Consider the following 14,186-nt stretch of genomic DNA (forward strand, 5'->3'; position numbering starts at 1 on the left):
TATATTCATGTCACTATTTTTACTCTGCAGTGATTTTGAAGTGTATGCATGTGGTTTAGATCAGAATAGTTATTAGTTACTTCTAATTATATTGTTTTAATTTTGGAAGGGCTAGGACTTCTGAAAGTTTAAGAAATTATCTGTAAAACATTAAGAGTAATGGAGAAATTTGAGCTTTGGCTGAATTATAGGTTGTTTAAAGGTGGTGATGAGAGATGCTACTTCAAATATTTGTTTTTCTGGGCTTGAGATGTGTCAGTGCTGTCTTCTGTCTGTCTACTTAATACTGAAATTTCTATTTTGTTACGCATGCTCAACTTCTTTTAACATTTCCCACTTCTATTCATGTTTATTTGAGGGCATTTATTTTTCTACCTGTATTAGGATATCTGATCATCGTCATTTGCAGAGCGAAAACCAAAATTTCTTATGTGGTCAAAATGGCATAGGTCAAGGGTATTTTTTTGGTGTCTTACCCTTAATATGGTTTAGATTTTAGAGTCTTCTTAGGCTGTTGGAATTTTCATGTGGATTTCATGAGCTAACTCAACTTGCTGTAATAACTGGCTTTGAACTCTTCATTGCTTGTGAGGAAATGCTTTTCTTCAAAATTGTGCTGGTTGTATTGCCCTCTGGTGGCAGTCTGAAAAGTGTTCACACAAATGCAAAACATGTCAAAGGTGTTAAACTTTATTATAATATATGGTAATAGGAGAGAAGGAGGGAGTTCCAATTAAGTTATTAAAACAAATTGAATGTTTTTTGGTATTTAGTTGACTATAGGGACTTTTACCACTTAAATAATCATTGAGGTTTCCACTGTAATTTACAGTGATATAAAAAGCAAGTAGTAGAGGTGATGTAAAAAAAGTTACTCAAAGACCAAATTCTAATTATATGCCTAACAATTTTATAGCTTCTTATCCAAATCTATTTTCTGTAATTGTGAATCTTATTTTTACAGAGACTAAGCATGGAGGAAGCAAGAATGGAAAGAAAGAAGGCCTCTCTGGAAGCTCGTTTTTCACCTGGTTTATGGTAATTGCTTTACTGGGAGTTTGGACATCGGTAGCAGTTGTTTGGTTTGAACTAATAGATTATGAAGAAGTTCTAGGTAAGAATTTTATATCTTAATACAATATACTAAGATCCTTCCAATAATTTGAGTGATATGCTTTAAATGAAGGCCATTTTACATTTCAGAAAACAAACCAAAATATCAAACTTTAGTTTAGACGCTGCAGAGCAGCACGTGACTGGCTAGGTAAATTGACTACTGCTGTGTTTGGAAATGACCTACAAGATAAAAATAAGAATAGGCAAAGTGCTTCAAAAGTACATTTTAATGCTAGACTCTATGATGATGTTAAAATGGAGCTCTAATAAAAGTGGAAAACCCACTCTATTGAAAAGTTCATTTACTAAAGAATTCAGAAATTCTTCAAGGATAGATTTTTTATCTGTTTGTAAAATGTATGCAGTAGTTCATCTGAAATGTTTAATACAGACGCTCAGTTTAAGCTCTGAGAAACTTGCTGCATTGGGTTAGAACTGGGTGGCTAATGTTGTTACTGCCCCTTTGCTGGACAGTGTTTACTATATGTTAAGAATGACTGGTCAGGCATCTTCCTGTGAATCAGCAGTAGAATGACCTCATCTTTCAGCTGAGTATAACACGTAACACTGACTGTCATGTATCATGACATGACTGTATTAAAATACTATTGTTAATATCCAAGGACAAAAATGACAGCAGGTATTCATGTCTCAAATCTGGAGATGTATGTCCATAGATAGAACTATTATCTCTTCTCTTGCTGGCTTCAACATGCAGTTTTAAAGCTGCTGGTTTTACAAACTTTGCAGTTTTATAGGTCTGTTAGTACATCATTTTTGTTCTATACTAATTTTAAGAAAGGCTTCTGATTGGAAACTTAACTGGGTCTAGTTATGTGAATAATGGTTTCTATATTTTTACCATGCATGCAGCCAAAGCAAAGGATTTCCGTTATAACTTGTCAGAGGTACTACAAGGTAGGATGCTAGAGAAATAAACTTGCTTTCGTGTCCCTTGGCTAGAAACTTTGTTTTACTTTTCATGTTTTTATTTAAAAAAAAAAAGTACTATTCTTCTACAAGGACATGAAAAACTCAGCCATTTCTTTTCTTTCTAGTTGTTTTTCCTATTCTTAATACAATTTTTCTTATTCCTAGAGATACATTTACATTTGTTCTGTCTATAGTGTTTACCAACGAACCAATAAAGATCGTTACTAATTGATTATTTCATTAAGATGGTGGTGACCTTATTTTTGTTTGTTCTAGACCCACTTTTTTCCACAAAATTAATTTCTAAATTCTATAAGTACCACATTAAGAATTATTTTTCATATATTTTAATAGCAGTCAGGTTCTACCTCCATTTAAAGACAGTGAGAACTTTAATAATTAACTGACAAACTGGAAGATTCTACAAAGTCCTTCTGCAAGCAGTATGTGGAGTTACAGTGCTATTAAAAGTTAAGCTTGAATTTTATCAACACTAATTAGATCGCTACTCACTTGCTGATCCCAAGATACACCTAATGCTCAATACCACAATTCTATGCTAAAATTTCTTTGTGAAGAGAAACTGGGTTCTCCTTTTGCTTATATTCAAGGCTGGTTGAGCTGCAGTTTCAAAAGTGGAAGAAAAATGAGGCATCTGATGACTCAGTCACTTATAAAAATATTTTCTTGATTTTACTTTAAAGGGATAACTTTTTTGGCTGCACTAAGTGTTATATAGTTGCTGACAAAATTAGGAATATTATTTCTTTGTCCAATAAGTAGGTTACTTCTATTCTATTAACATGGCACTGAAACTAAAACAGTATAGCTATCTTTTTTGAGAGTTTAGAATGTGAAGCAGCATATAAATGGCAAACAAATGATGATTATTTGATTGATTCTTTGTTTCATTATTTTTCCCTGCTTAAACTTATTGACTGTTCCTTGTAAAGTTAAATTTTATTCTGAGTAAAGCACATTCAGATAAAGTGTATCATTCAATTATATATTTGTTTTACAGTCTGCAAGCGCCAAAATAAATGTGCTGAAAAATATTAACCTGTATTCAGAAGTGCAGAAAGGAACTTAAAATTTTTATTTCTAATATTAATTTTCCAGGAACTTTAAAAAGTGGTTAAGCAAGTCAGGCTAAATCATCAAAAAAAACATGGAAAAAGTCTAGCATTGGTAGTCAATGACTGCATATTGAGAACATTTTGTTGGAAACCAATTTTTTCAATTCCTAATTCTCTCCTCCTCCTCTCTTTGCATTTTTAGGCAAGCTTGGTATTTATGATGCTGATGGAGATGGAGATTTTGATGTAGAAGATGCTAAAGTTTTGCTAGGCAAGTACAAACACAGGTGGAATAATCTGTATAATTTAGTTGTCATAGTTCATTTTTTGGTTTTTATTTAATATTATAACAGTATTTGGGTTTTTTCCTAATTGAATAATTTAAATCAATTTAATTTTTTTCTTTTTTAATGCAAGTTGTAGGAACTCTTTTTTTCCCCTTAATATGGCAATGTAAGTGGAATGTATTTAGTACTTACATGATCTTGAAGTTTGATGATTGATGTTACTGTATCAACTATTGCAAAATAATTGTGATTATTAATAAACTGATTATTAATAAATTGAGGTAGGGGTTAAGACACTTCAAGAGCTAAAACATTGTTCATGGAAACGCACTGAGCCAGGCCCATTTTAACATGTGTTCTAAAAGGTGTTTCTTCTTACATAACTATTTTTTTAATTATTTATTATTTTGATTTAATTATTATTATTATTTAATCTCTCTATTCTGAATTCTCCACAAGTTTGTTCAATTTCTCTGCCCTTCAGAAATCCCACATAACATGGATTTTTCTTCTTTGACATTGAGAAGCTGCCCTTAGCCGTATTGTTCCTTCTATTATTAGAGAATATGTCTTTCTGCTCATTAGGATTCCTCAGAGAGAAATTTAAACAGTGCCCTTCTACCTGCATCCTCTAGCAGTTAAGCGCTATATCAAGTTCATGATGAAGTAATCAAGCTTTGGGCAGATGCTTCTTGTATAACTGATGTTAGAAAGTTTATTTTTCTTTAATTGTTTTTTCAAATGTAAACCTATTCTGAGCACACAAACCTTGTAAGTAAAAATAAAGCAAACAAACCCCAATGTAGTAAATAGCTTGAGCGGAGGACAAAGTGGAATGTCTCAAACTAGTAGAAGTTATCCACAGTGTATTAGGATATTACCACATGCTATTTAAGACTTGTTCTCCCTAAAAATCAGTATATTGTCAATTTATTTTTTTCCCATTTTATTTGCAGAAATATGCAAGTCTTTTGAGGGGTGAGGGTCATTTATTTAGTTCCTTCATGGTTAATGAAAACCCCTGCAATCAAACTTACTGAACCAGTTTCCAGTGGTATGAATGTGAGAGGCATTCCAAAGAATCTCCAGTGCTCTGAATGACTTTAGAGCTACAAATGGGGCACTAGTGATAAATCTTGAATAAAATAATATTTTAGTATATGGAATTTGAAGTATATGGAAAGTGAATATCACACCTCTAGTGGTTGCTATTAGTCTCATTTAAACTACCAAATTTGTACCCAGAAACATGCTGCTGCTTTGTTATAGCTCTGTTTTGTGGAACATGATATAGCTGGTAATTCTGCCAGTACATGACAGTGCTTCTATTATAAACTCAGCTTATCATGCATTGAAGCTTAATACTTCAAATGTGACATTAAAAGGTCACAGGTCAAAAATTGTTTTTTATTTTTGAAAAATTACTTAGATATGTGATTTCTGCTCGTTTGAATTCAAGAATATTTTCTACAGTATAAAGGAAACGGTCAGTTTAAGAAAGCTATTGGACATTGATAAATTGTATTTTAATATTCACAATCTTTTCCTAGTAACAAGTCTATAATACGATCTAGTTGAAGTTCACAGTGCTGGTTCACAGTTATTGTGCTGGTTCCTATTTAAAAAAGAATTTATACAGCAATATTACCTATGCACAATAAAATTATTTTATGTATACGGAAATTAAAAGACTAGATTCTCTCTTGAGGGAGTTGTATTGCAAAATTAAGTATCTGAAGTTAGTAAAGAAAAACATGTATTGCGGTAAGCTTGTATTCAACTCCACGAGGATTACTTTCTAAATAATTGAATGCATGGCCTTATATTTTTTATTTGTGGGATTTTTGTTAGTACATATGCTGTTTGAAGACTTGTATTTTCTGGGATTTTTCTCTGAGTAAGACTACAACAGCAACAAGTGCTTTCCCTGCTACTCTGAGATTAACTTAAAAAAGAGATATTACTGTTTAGTGTTAATACTAGTAAGTTATATGCTTCATTATTTTCCCTTCTTTAGCTGTTATTAAACCAATATACATTAAAATCTCTGGCATCTACAGTGGTTTAATGTCCATTTCCATAAGCTTTAGTTTTCACTAAGAATTTAAAGATTTGATTTGTATTTTAATAGTAAATGTATTTTGAAGTTCATTGTGAAAAACTCTTCTCCCAACATTAATTTGTATTTTATTTCAAAAGTTGGTTTTAGTAGCTAGTAACTTCATGCTTTTCTGTGGTATGTGGGCACACTGAATAGAAAGATTTAAATTGTGTTTATTTATTTATTATGTCTGGTATTATAGGGTCTGTTCTTTTTATTCGCTGAAATCAGAGGAGGTTTGATGCTTAAGTTCTTTTTAGGCATTTTTGTAATTTTGAAATAACCATGCATGAAGAACTTCTCCCTCCTCCACCCCCCACCAAAAAGGGAAGAAAAGAGAAAAAACCCAGCTAGCCAGCCAAGCCTGAACCCTCGCTGAATTAGTTTTGTACCTTTTTTTTCTTTTTTAGTTATCCATTACAGAAGAGCATATACTGTCCTTATGTCAGTAATACCTACAGGTGTTATGGTAAAGATGTATTGAAGCTAGTATACAGTTATCTTGCAGATTTTCTTCTTCATGGTTACATGTGAGAATTTGGGCATCCATGCTTGTATTGCTTTTATTTCTTTATTTTATTCATTTTTTTCATCAAGCTGGTTATACATTGCCAAATTATTTTTTGAACAAACTTATCAGTGGTAGAAAATTTAAGCTTCTTCTCATCCAGCTTTTCTTTTTCTATACTCCTGCTCCCCTTTAACAGAAGGAAGCTTTTGCATTTGCTTCTTGTTTCTTTGATTTATTACTCCGGCTGCCTGATTGACAGTCTCATTCCAGTTGATGGAAGACAGTTACTAAGAGCTCTTCTTGTACCAATTTTTATTTCATGCTAATTTTTTCTGTTTACTGAAGTCTTTTTGGTGATTGGAGCCGAGGCATCTTAATGTGCTTCTCTAAAGGCTTCTGTTATCAGTTAATCCTGTTACTGCTTTCTTTCTACCTCATTTGGATTGTTCTTTGAAAGAAATTATTCTCTTAAATAGGAAAGACAAGGCTTCAAAAAAGTTGAATTGTCCAGGCAGTGGGAGAGTCAAACATCTGTACTCCCTTCAGCGAAGGACAGAGAAGCAATGGCTTTAGTAGGATTTCAGAAAATGCACATAGAGCAAGCAGCAATGTCTGTTGCGATAGACTCCTTGGAGCCATTTTTACACTCCAGCCTTTTCTAATAAGCAACAGTATCCTAAGAAATCCTACTTAAAGGACTGCAGTTGTTAGTACAATTCTTAGACTGCAGGTACAGAAACAGTCATCAACATATTAGTTTTGTACATTTAATTTAGAATATTCGTGTTATGCAGAAAATAAGAAATGAAAAAAAGGTATATTTAGTGATCAGTCAAAAGGAAGTAAACAGTATAATCCCAACTCTCTAAACCAACAATCTTTTTTCTTTCCAGCTCAGCTATAACAGAAAAAGATGTTTGCAAACAATCGTATAAAGGTTGCTCATTCAGAAAATCTGTGGTGCTATAGTAGAAATTAAACTAATGTTTATGCACAGCTCAGCTGTTTAGGATTTTTTCCCCCATTTTTTCCATAGTCTACTGTAACATCTTCAAGTATTAAAGGCTCACATAAGCTTATCCTCTTAAGAGGTGTTTGCAGGAGAAGAAAGGCTTTTTTTCTTTTTTTAATTGATTATAAGATCCCCCCAACCCACCATGTTTGCAATAACACTGTTGTATAGATAAAGATTGTAGCTCCTTAGATCTGTGTTTGAGACAGGTGGCAATTTTTAGACTTCTCTTGAAATAAAGCAAATATTTCCTTTCAGTTACTAATTCGGCATAACAGGGCTGCGTGATGAGGCAGTTCCATTTTTGTCACCAGATAACTTTAGGAACTTCTTGCCATGCTTGTGTGCATTTACCAGTACATGAGTTTGACTTTGAAAAACACTTCTTCTGGATGATGAAAAATGTGAACAGTGCCTAGCCTATCTGACAGAAGTTTGCTATTTTGATTGAAGATAAAAAATGTTGAGTGTTTATTTGTGCTTTATTCCTGTTTTGTTTTTCTTTAGTTTAACTCTTTCTAAAAAAGTCAGATGAATTTACAAAACAGCACGTGTTACTTTAACTTGTTGTTGCTAAGGCTAAAACTTCTTTTACTCTTAGGTTTAAAATGTGTTAACAGTCATCTTAGTTTCTATAAGGAACTGTTAGGAAGGTTTGTTGTTGTTTTTTTTTTTTTTTTGTAAAAACTATAAGACATATCTTACAGTTTCTACAGTTCTCTTTGGTGTCCTAACCTTTTCAGAGAAAATATGCTGTTATACTTCGCTGTTACATTTTATAGAAATAATTGTCGAAAAGTCCAATTCTTGACTTAGTATGGGTATAGGATCCTCTGCGTGGTTCTTCACATGTTTACAGAAATACTGTCTAAAGGCTGTGTAGATACCTTCTCTTTTTAAAGCTGGTTCAGATAGAAGAGAATTATAGAAATATTTATAATTCTATGTTTGTAACTCTTTGAGCTTTCTTTTAGATTCAGATATTCATTCTTAAATTCAGATTTCATTCTTCAGTAAATATACTTATTTTGGTTTCTGTCTTTACATCTTATTTGGTCCAAAGTTTGAAAAGAAATTCGAATGATGATTCACAATCCTGCATAAAGTTAAGTCTATAAAATTTAATTTTTATAGAACTAAGCCATGGAAGAAGTTGGAGAGGGATATTTAAAATACCTTGATTGCCTCCTGGATTCAGTCTGTCATTTTTAAACCTTTGGGCTATCCAGTGAAAAATTAAAGAGAATGGCTGGTCACCTAAGTAGAGGTTCTGGATATCCAGATACAAGGATGTGGAACATCATGGACTTGGAAGTTTCCTCAGAATTATCATTGATACTTTCACTATGTGCTGTAAGAAAAATGTGTTGAAATGTGTTAAGTGTCTCTGCTGTAGAATCCTATCTTGAATGTTGCATTAACCTGCACCTAATATTGTTTTGTAACCTGCATGTGCAACACGTTCACTTGATTTTATGTCTCAACAACCTGTCTTCACCTTTAGCCCACTTTTCCGCTTCTTCTTCCAATATAAGCACAGGTTTGTTCTGGTTAGAAGTGGGGGAAATTCCTCCCTCTTCCCCTCTAAAGCTTGTTTGTCATTGCTTGATCATTCTGTTACAGTTTGTGCAGAATGGAAAAGTTGAAATGTTAGTTATTTAGTAATAACTGTAAAATTGTGGATTTTACTACCAAAAAAGATAAGAGAGGTCACTAACAATGGCTTGTTTGTATTTTAAGCAACAGTGAGATCAGTGTGTCCCTTAGCCCAGATACTAAGCCCTGGTCTCAAAGAGCTTGGATGTGATAAGCTCCTTCTGCGCTGTTCTGGCCATCTCCACTTTCGCCATCTCTACTTTCGCCATCTCTTTTTGAGATTTCCTGTGTAACCATACATAAGGATTATAATAATAAATTCTCATCTCTCTTTATATTGGTTACTTGTTGATTTTTATCACTTCTTCTCTATTTCCTCAACTTTGGAATTAACTCCTGAGCATTGAGTATATCATATAGAATATCATATATATATATCATAGAAATGATGACTGGTAAGCATGTTCAAAAAAAAAAAACAAAAAAGCAAACCCCGAAACAAAACAAAACAAAAAAGCAGTCCTCACTTCTAAGCAAAATCAAAATTTTGCATGATAAAAAATGTTACCATTAATAGTATGTCTGTGACATGTTTTGTTTAAGTACGGTTTCCTTTTAAATGTTATTCTCAGCTGTTAATTACAAGCTCTCAAATTTGAACATGGTGCTTTAAGAAAAAGAGTCAAATTGGATAATTTTAAGTGGTGGAAGTTCACTAAGTCTTACTTTAAAACATAGTTTTTAATCAGTAAATGCCACAAGAAGATAAGACTAAATATAAATGAAATTGTTTTAGGATTAGAAAGAATAAAAGAGAAACCAAAGCTGCCGTCTTTAAAATACTGGCAAAATATTGGGCATGTTTATGGTCCAAATTATAGTCTGTACTTTGCAGGATGAAACTTTTTTAACATCTTTCTATTCCTTAATTAGCATTCCTGTAAAGACTGCTGTCTGTGACATGAGATGTCTTTCACAGATCCTTCTTTTACAGTTTTCTCTTTCCACCTAACTGCTGTCCTCTTTTTTCTCTTTCTCTTTCCTCTATTCTTGTGTAGGCTTGACCAAAGATGGCAGTAATGAAAATATTGATTCCCTTGAGGAAGTCCTTAATATTTTAGCAGAGGAAAGCTCTGATTGGTTTTATGGCTTTCTCTCATTTCTCTATGATGTATTGACTCCTTTTGAAATACTAGAAGAAGAAGAGAGCGAAGCTGCAGATGATGTTGATGGTACGCCACAGAATGAAGGGGTTCAGGGAAAAAAGACTTGTGTTATTTTGGATTTACAGAACCAATGACTGAGAAACTAATTTGATTGGCTTTCAGAAATGTCCGTGAAGTCATCAGTCTTAATATGACAGGAATTGATGGCGTTGAGGGGAAACTCCTAAAAGGATGCTTTAAACGTTGAACTAAAATCAGCCATGTAATGTAGTTTCACTAGTTGAAAGCCTTTCAGTGACTTCCATTTTTGTGACAGGAAGACAAATACTACACAGTTGTGTAAATATGTAGAATAAAAAGTGTATCTGCAGTTGTGTAGTTGTTTTCTGTATGTTTTTGCTTCAATTTGTGCATTTTGTGCACAAAACTTACAAAACTAAGTGTAATAACCTCTACTGTTAACAATATAACATTTGTCTTTTTAGCAAACATTAACTAAGCGTTTTGTAACAGCCTTGACTGTAAAGTATTCTGGCATGACTGCATTATGTAAATATATATTTATATGTTAATCCTTAATATAGACATTATAATGATAATTCTCCTATGAAATTTAATTTTAATGAATGAGTTATTTTGTGATTCACTGATTTATCAAATAGATGCTTTTTACCAGTTCGAATAAAAGCACTTCATTGAAAAGTGCTTGAAAATTTTACAAAAAAAATTATTTTTAAGTTAGCCAACATATGTTGTATTCAGAAGATAGTATGTCATTATATGGTTTATTCCCACTGATTTGTCTGTTTTCAAAATAAGTTTTCAGGCATATCTTTTTATATAAAAAAATCACACCACAAGGGCTGTCCTGATTATGTTTCGATTTTTAAGATGGGCCTTTTATGAAAGTGAGAAGCTGTGATTATGTATTTCTTATGTAATGCTGAATATTAAAGATTAATTAGAAATTAGATTTTAATGTCGTCTATTTCTTGCTAAATTCAAAAACTTAATGCAGTTTTGCAAGGTTTAATCCTTTCTATGTAAAACTGTTTTAGAACAGTTGTTCCAAAAGTATTTTGGTGTATTTTGTCTGCTATTATAAAGTTACTGGCATAGAAAGGGTAGTTGCTAATTGTGTTCATCAGTTTGTATCAAGTCCCAAAAGCTCAGAGCTGTAATTTTAATACATGAATACTGTGCTCAATCAATTTGTCTTTAAATTCATACAAAATCATTTATAGTGATGCCTGCTAATTCTGCTTAGGTTTGTATCTGTTTCCTGTATAAAGCTTATACTGAAGTTTTAATGCTATTAGATGCAGGCTGAAATTTTAACCTGTTTTAAGTTAAATATTTTTTACTTGCTCTGGCATGGCAATTTTAAAGAAATGTAATATGCATGTTCGAACAAAATTAAATCAAATATAAGATGGTTATACCTAATCTGAAAAAAGTATATATGTAGCATATATGCCAGTATATAATGCTACTTTTAAGATTTACATATGAAGTTAAGCCACAGCAACGTCAGTAACATTTCCTTTTATCTATTTCACATTTACAGTATGATGAAGTTAGTAACATAACTTGCATGTTTCTTAATCTGGGAGATATGAAGCTTAAGGCAAAGAAAAATTTGCATATATTGTAAAAAAATACATGCTATTAGGTTTGTGGATTGTAGCTGAGAAGTTTAGCAAATAGAAAAAACTTGCAAAGTGTTTGAGACCTAGGAAATAAGCAAAGCCCTCCTTCCCCCGCTTCTCTCTTCCCCCCTTCTCTCTTCCCCCCTTCTCTCTTCCCCCCTTCTCTCTTCCCCCTTCTCTCTTCCCCCTTCTCTCTTCCCCCCTTCTCTCTTCCCCCTTCTCTCTTCCCCCCTTCTCTCTTCCCCCTTCTCTCTTCCCCCTTCTCTCTTCCCCCTTCTCTCTTCCCCCTTCTCTCTTCCCCCCTTCTCTCTTCCCCCTTCTCTCTTCCCCCCTTCTCTCTTCCCCCTTCTCTCTTCCCCCTTCTCTCTTCCCCCCTTCTCTCTTCCCCCTTCTCTCTTCCCCCCTTCTCTCTTCCCCCTTCTCTCTTCCCCCTTCTCTCTTCCCCCTTCTCTCTTCCCCCTTCTCTCTTCCCCCCTTCTCTCTTCCCCCTTCTCTCTTCCCCCCTTCTCTCTTCCCCCCTTCTCTCTTCCCCCTTCTCTCTCCCCCCTTCTCTCTTCCCCCCTTCTCTCTTCCCCCTTCTCTCTTCCCCCTTCTCTCTTCCCCCTTCTCTCTTCCCCCCTTCTCTCTTCCCCCCTTCTCTCTTCCCCCCTTCTCTCTTCCCCCCTTCTCTCTTCCCCCTTCTCTCTTCCCCCCTTCTCTCTTCCCCCTTCTCTCTTCCCTCCTTCTCTCTTCCCTCCTTCTCTTCCCCCCTTCTCTCTTCCCCCCTTCTCTCTTCCCCCCTTCTCTCTTCCCCCCTTCTCTCTTCCCCCTTCTCTCTTCCCCTTCTCTCTTCCCCCTTCTCTCTTCCCCCTTCTCTCTTCCCCCCTTCTCTCTTCCCCCTTCTCTCTTCCCACCCTTCTCTCTTCCCCCCTTCTCTCTTCCCCCTTCTCTCTTCCCCCTTCTCTCTTCCCCCTTCTCTCTTCCCCCCTTCTCTCTTCCCCCCTTCTCTCTTCCCCCTTCTCTCTTCCCCCCTCTCTCTTCCCCCCTTCTCTAATCCCCCCTTCTCTCTTCCCCCCTTCTCTCTTCCCCCTTCTCTCTTCCCCCTTCTCTCTTCCCCCTTCTCTCTTCCCCCCCTTCTCTCTTCCCCCTTCTCTCTTCCCCCCTTCTCTCTTCCCCCCTTCTCTCTTCCCCCCCTTCTCTCTTCCCCCCCTCTCTCTTCCCCCCCTCTCTTCCCCCTTCTCTCTTCCCCTCCTTCTCTCTTCCCCTCCTTCTCTCTTCCCCCCCTCTCTCTTCCCCCCTCTCTCTTCCCCCCTTCTCTCTTCCCCCCTTCTCTCTTCCCCCCTCTCTCTTCCCCCCTCTCTCTTCCCCCCTTCTCTCTTCCCCCCTTCTCTCTTCCCCCCCTTCTCTCTTCCCCCCTTCTCTCTTCCCCCTTCTCTCTTCCCCCTTCTCTCTTCCCCCCTTCTCTCTTCCCCCCTTCTCTCTTCCCCCCTTCTCTCTTCCCCCTTCTCTCTTCCCCCCTTCTCTCTTCCCCCCTTCTCTCTTCCCCCCTTCTCTCTTCCCCCTTCTCTCTTCCCCCCTTCTCTCTTCCCCCCTTCTCTCTTCCCCCTTCTCTCTTCCCCCTTCTCTCTTCCCCCCTTCTCTCTTACTCCCTTCTCTCTTCCCCCTTCCCCCCTTCTCTCTTCCCCCCTTCTCTCTTCCCCCTTCTCTCTTCCCCCCTTCTCTCTTCCCCCTTCTCTCTTCCCCCTTCTCTCTTCCCCCCTTCTCTCTTCCCCCCTTCTCTCTTCCCCCCTTCTCTCTTCCCCCTTCTCTCTTCCCACCCTTCTCTCTTCCCCCCTTCTCTCTTCCCCCTTCTCTCTTCCCCCTTCTCTCTTCCCCTTCTCTCTTCCCCCCTTCTCTCTTCCCCCTTCTCTCTTCCCCCCTTCTCTCTTCCCCCCTCTCTCTTCCCCCTTCTCTAATCCCCCCTTCTCTCTTCCCCCCTTCTCTCTTCCCCCTTCTCTCTTCCCCCCTTCTCTCTTCCCCCTTCTCTCTTCCCCCCTTCTCTCTTCCCCCTTCTCTCTTCCCCCCTTCTCTCTTCCCCCCTTCTCTCTTCCCCCCCTTCTCTCTTCCCCCCTCTCTCTTCCCCCCTCTCTTCCCCCCTTCTCTCTTCCCCTCCTTCTCTCTTCCCCTCCTTCTCTCTTCCCCCCCTCTCTCTTCCCCCCTCTCTCTTCCCCCCTTCTCTCTTCCCCCCTTCTCTCTTCCCCCTCTCTCTTCCCCCCTCTCTCTTCCCCCTTCTCTCTTCCCCTTCTCTCTTCCCCCCCTTCTCTCTTCCCCCCTTCTCTCTTCCCCCTTCTCTCTTCCCCCTTCTCTCTTCCCCCCTTCTCTCTTCCCCCCTTCTCTCTTCCCCCCTTCTCTCTTCCCCCTTCTCTCTTCCCCCCTTCTCTCTTCCCCCCTTCTCTCTTCCCCCCTTCTCTCTTCCCCCTTCTCTCTTCCCCCCTTCTCTCTTCCCCCTTCTCTCTTCCCCCTTCTCTCTTCCCCCCTTCTCTCTTCCCCCTTCTCTCTTACTCCCTTCTCTCTTCCCCCTTCCCCCCCTTCTCTCTTCCCCCCTTCTCTCTTCCCCCCTTCTCTCTTCCTCCCTTCTCTCTTCCCCCTTCCCCCCCTTCTCTCTTCCCCCCTTCTCTCTTCCCCCCTTCTCTCTTCCCCCTTCTCTCTTCCCCCCTTCTCTCTTCCCCCCTTCTCTCTTACTCCCTTCTCTCTTCCCCCTTCCCCCCCTTCTCTCTTCCC

The 14,186-nt window shown here is 37.4% G+C and overlaps 1 protein-coding gene across 10 annotated transcripts in view; it reads left to right on the forward strand.

The window, feature by feature from the left end:
- The window catches only part of ASPH (aspartate beta-hydroxylase), a 125,189-nt gene that overhangs the window by 20,896 nt on the left and 90,107 nt on the right, over positions 1–14,186 (forward strand). For 6 of the 10 annotated variants that reach the window (XM_068932617.1, XM_068932624.1, XM_068932618.1 and 3 more), the window contains exons 2-4: positions 965–1,114; positions 1,990–2,034; positions 3,328–3,396. In XM_068932617.1, the coding sequence (XP_068788718.1) occupies positions 965–1,114; positions 1,990–2,034; positions 3,328–3,396 (264 nt within the window). The remainder of the gene's footprint in view (positions 1–964; positions 1,115–1,989; positions 2,035–3,327; positions 3,397–14,186) is intronic. The other 4 variants (XM_068932621.1, XM_068932623.1, XM_068932620.1 and 1 more) reach the window with 1 other exon arrangement.

Source organism: Struthio camelus, chromosome 2 (assembly GCF_040807025.1).
Source record: "Struthio camelus isolate bStrCam1 chromosome 2, bStrCam1.hap1, whole genome shotgun sequence".
Taxonomy (NCBI): Eukaryota; Metazoa; Chordata; class Aves; order Struthioniformes; family Struthionidae; genus Struthio; species Struthio camelus.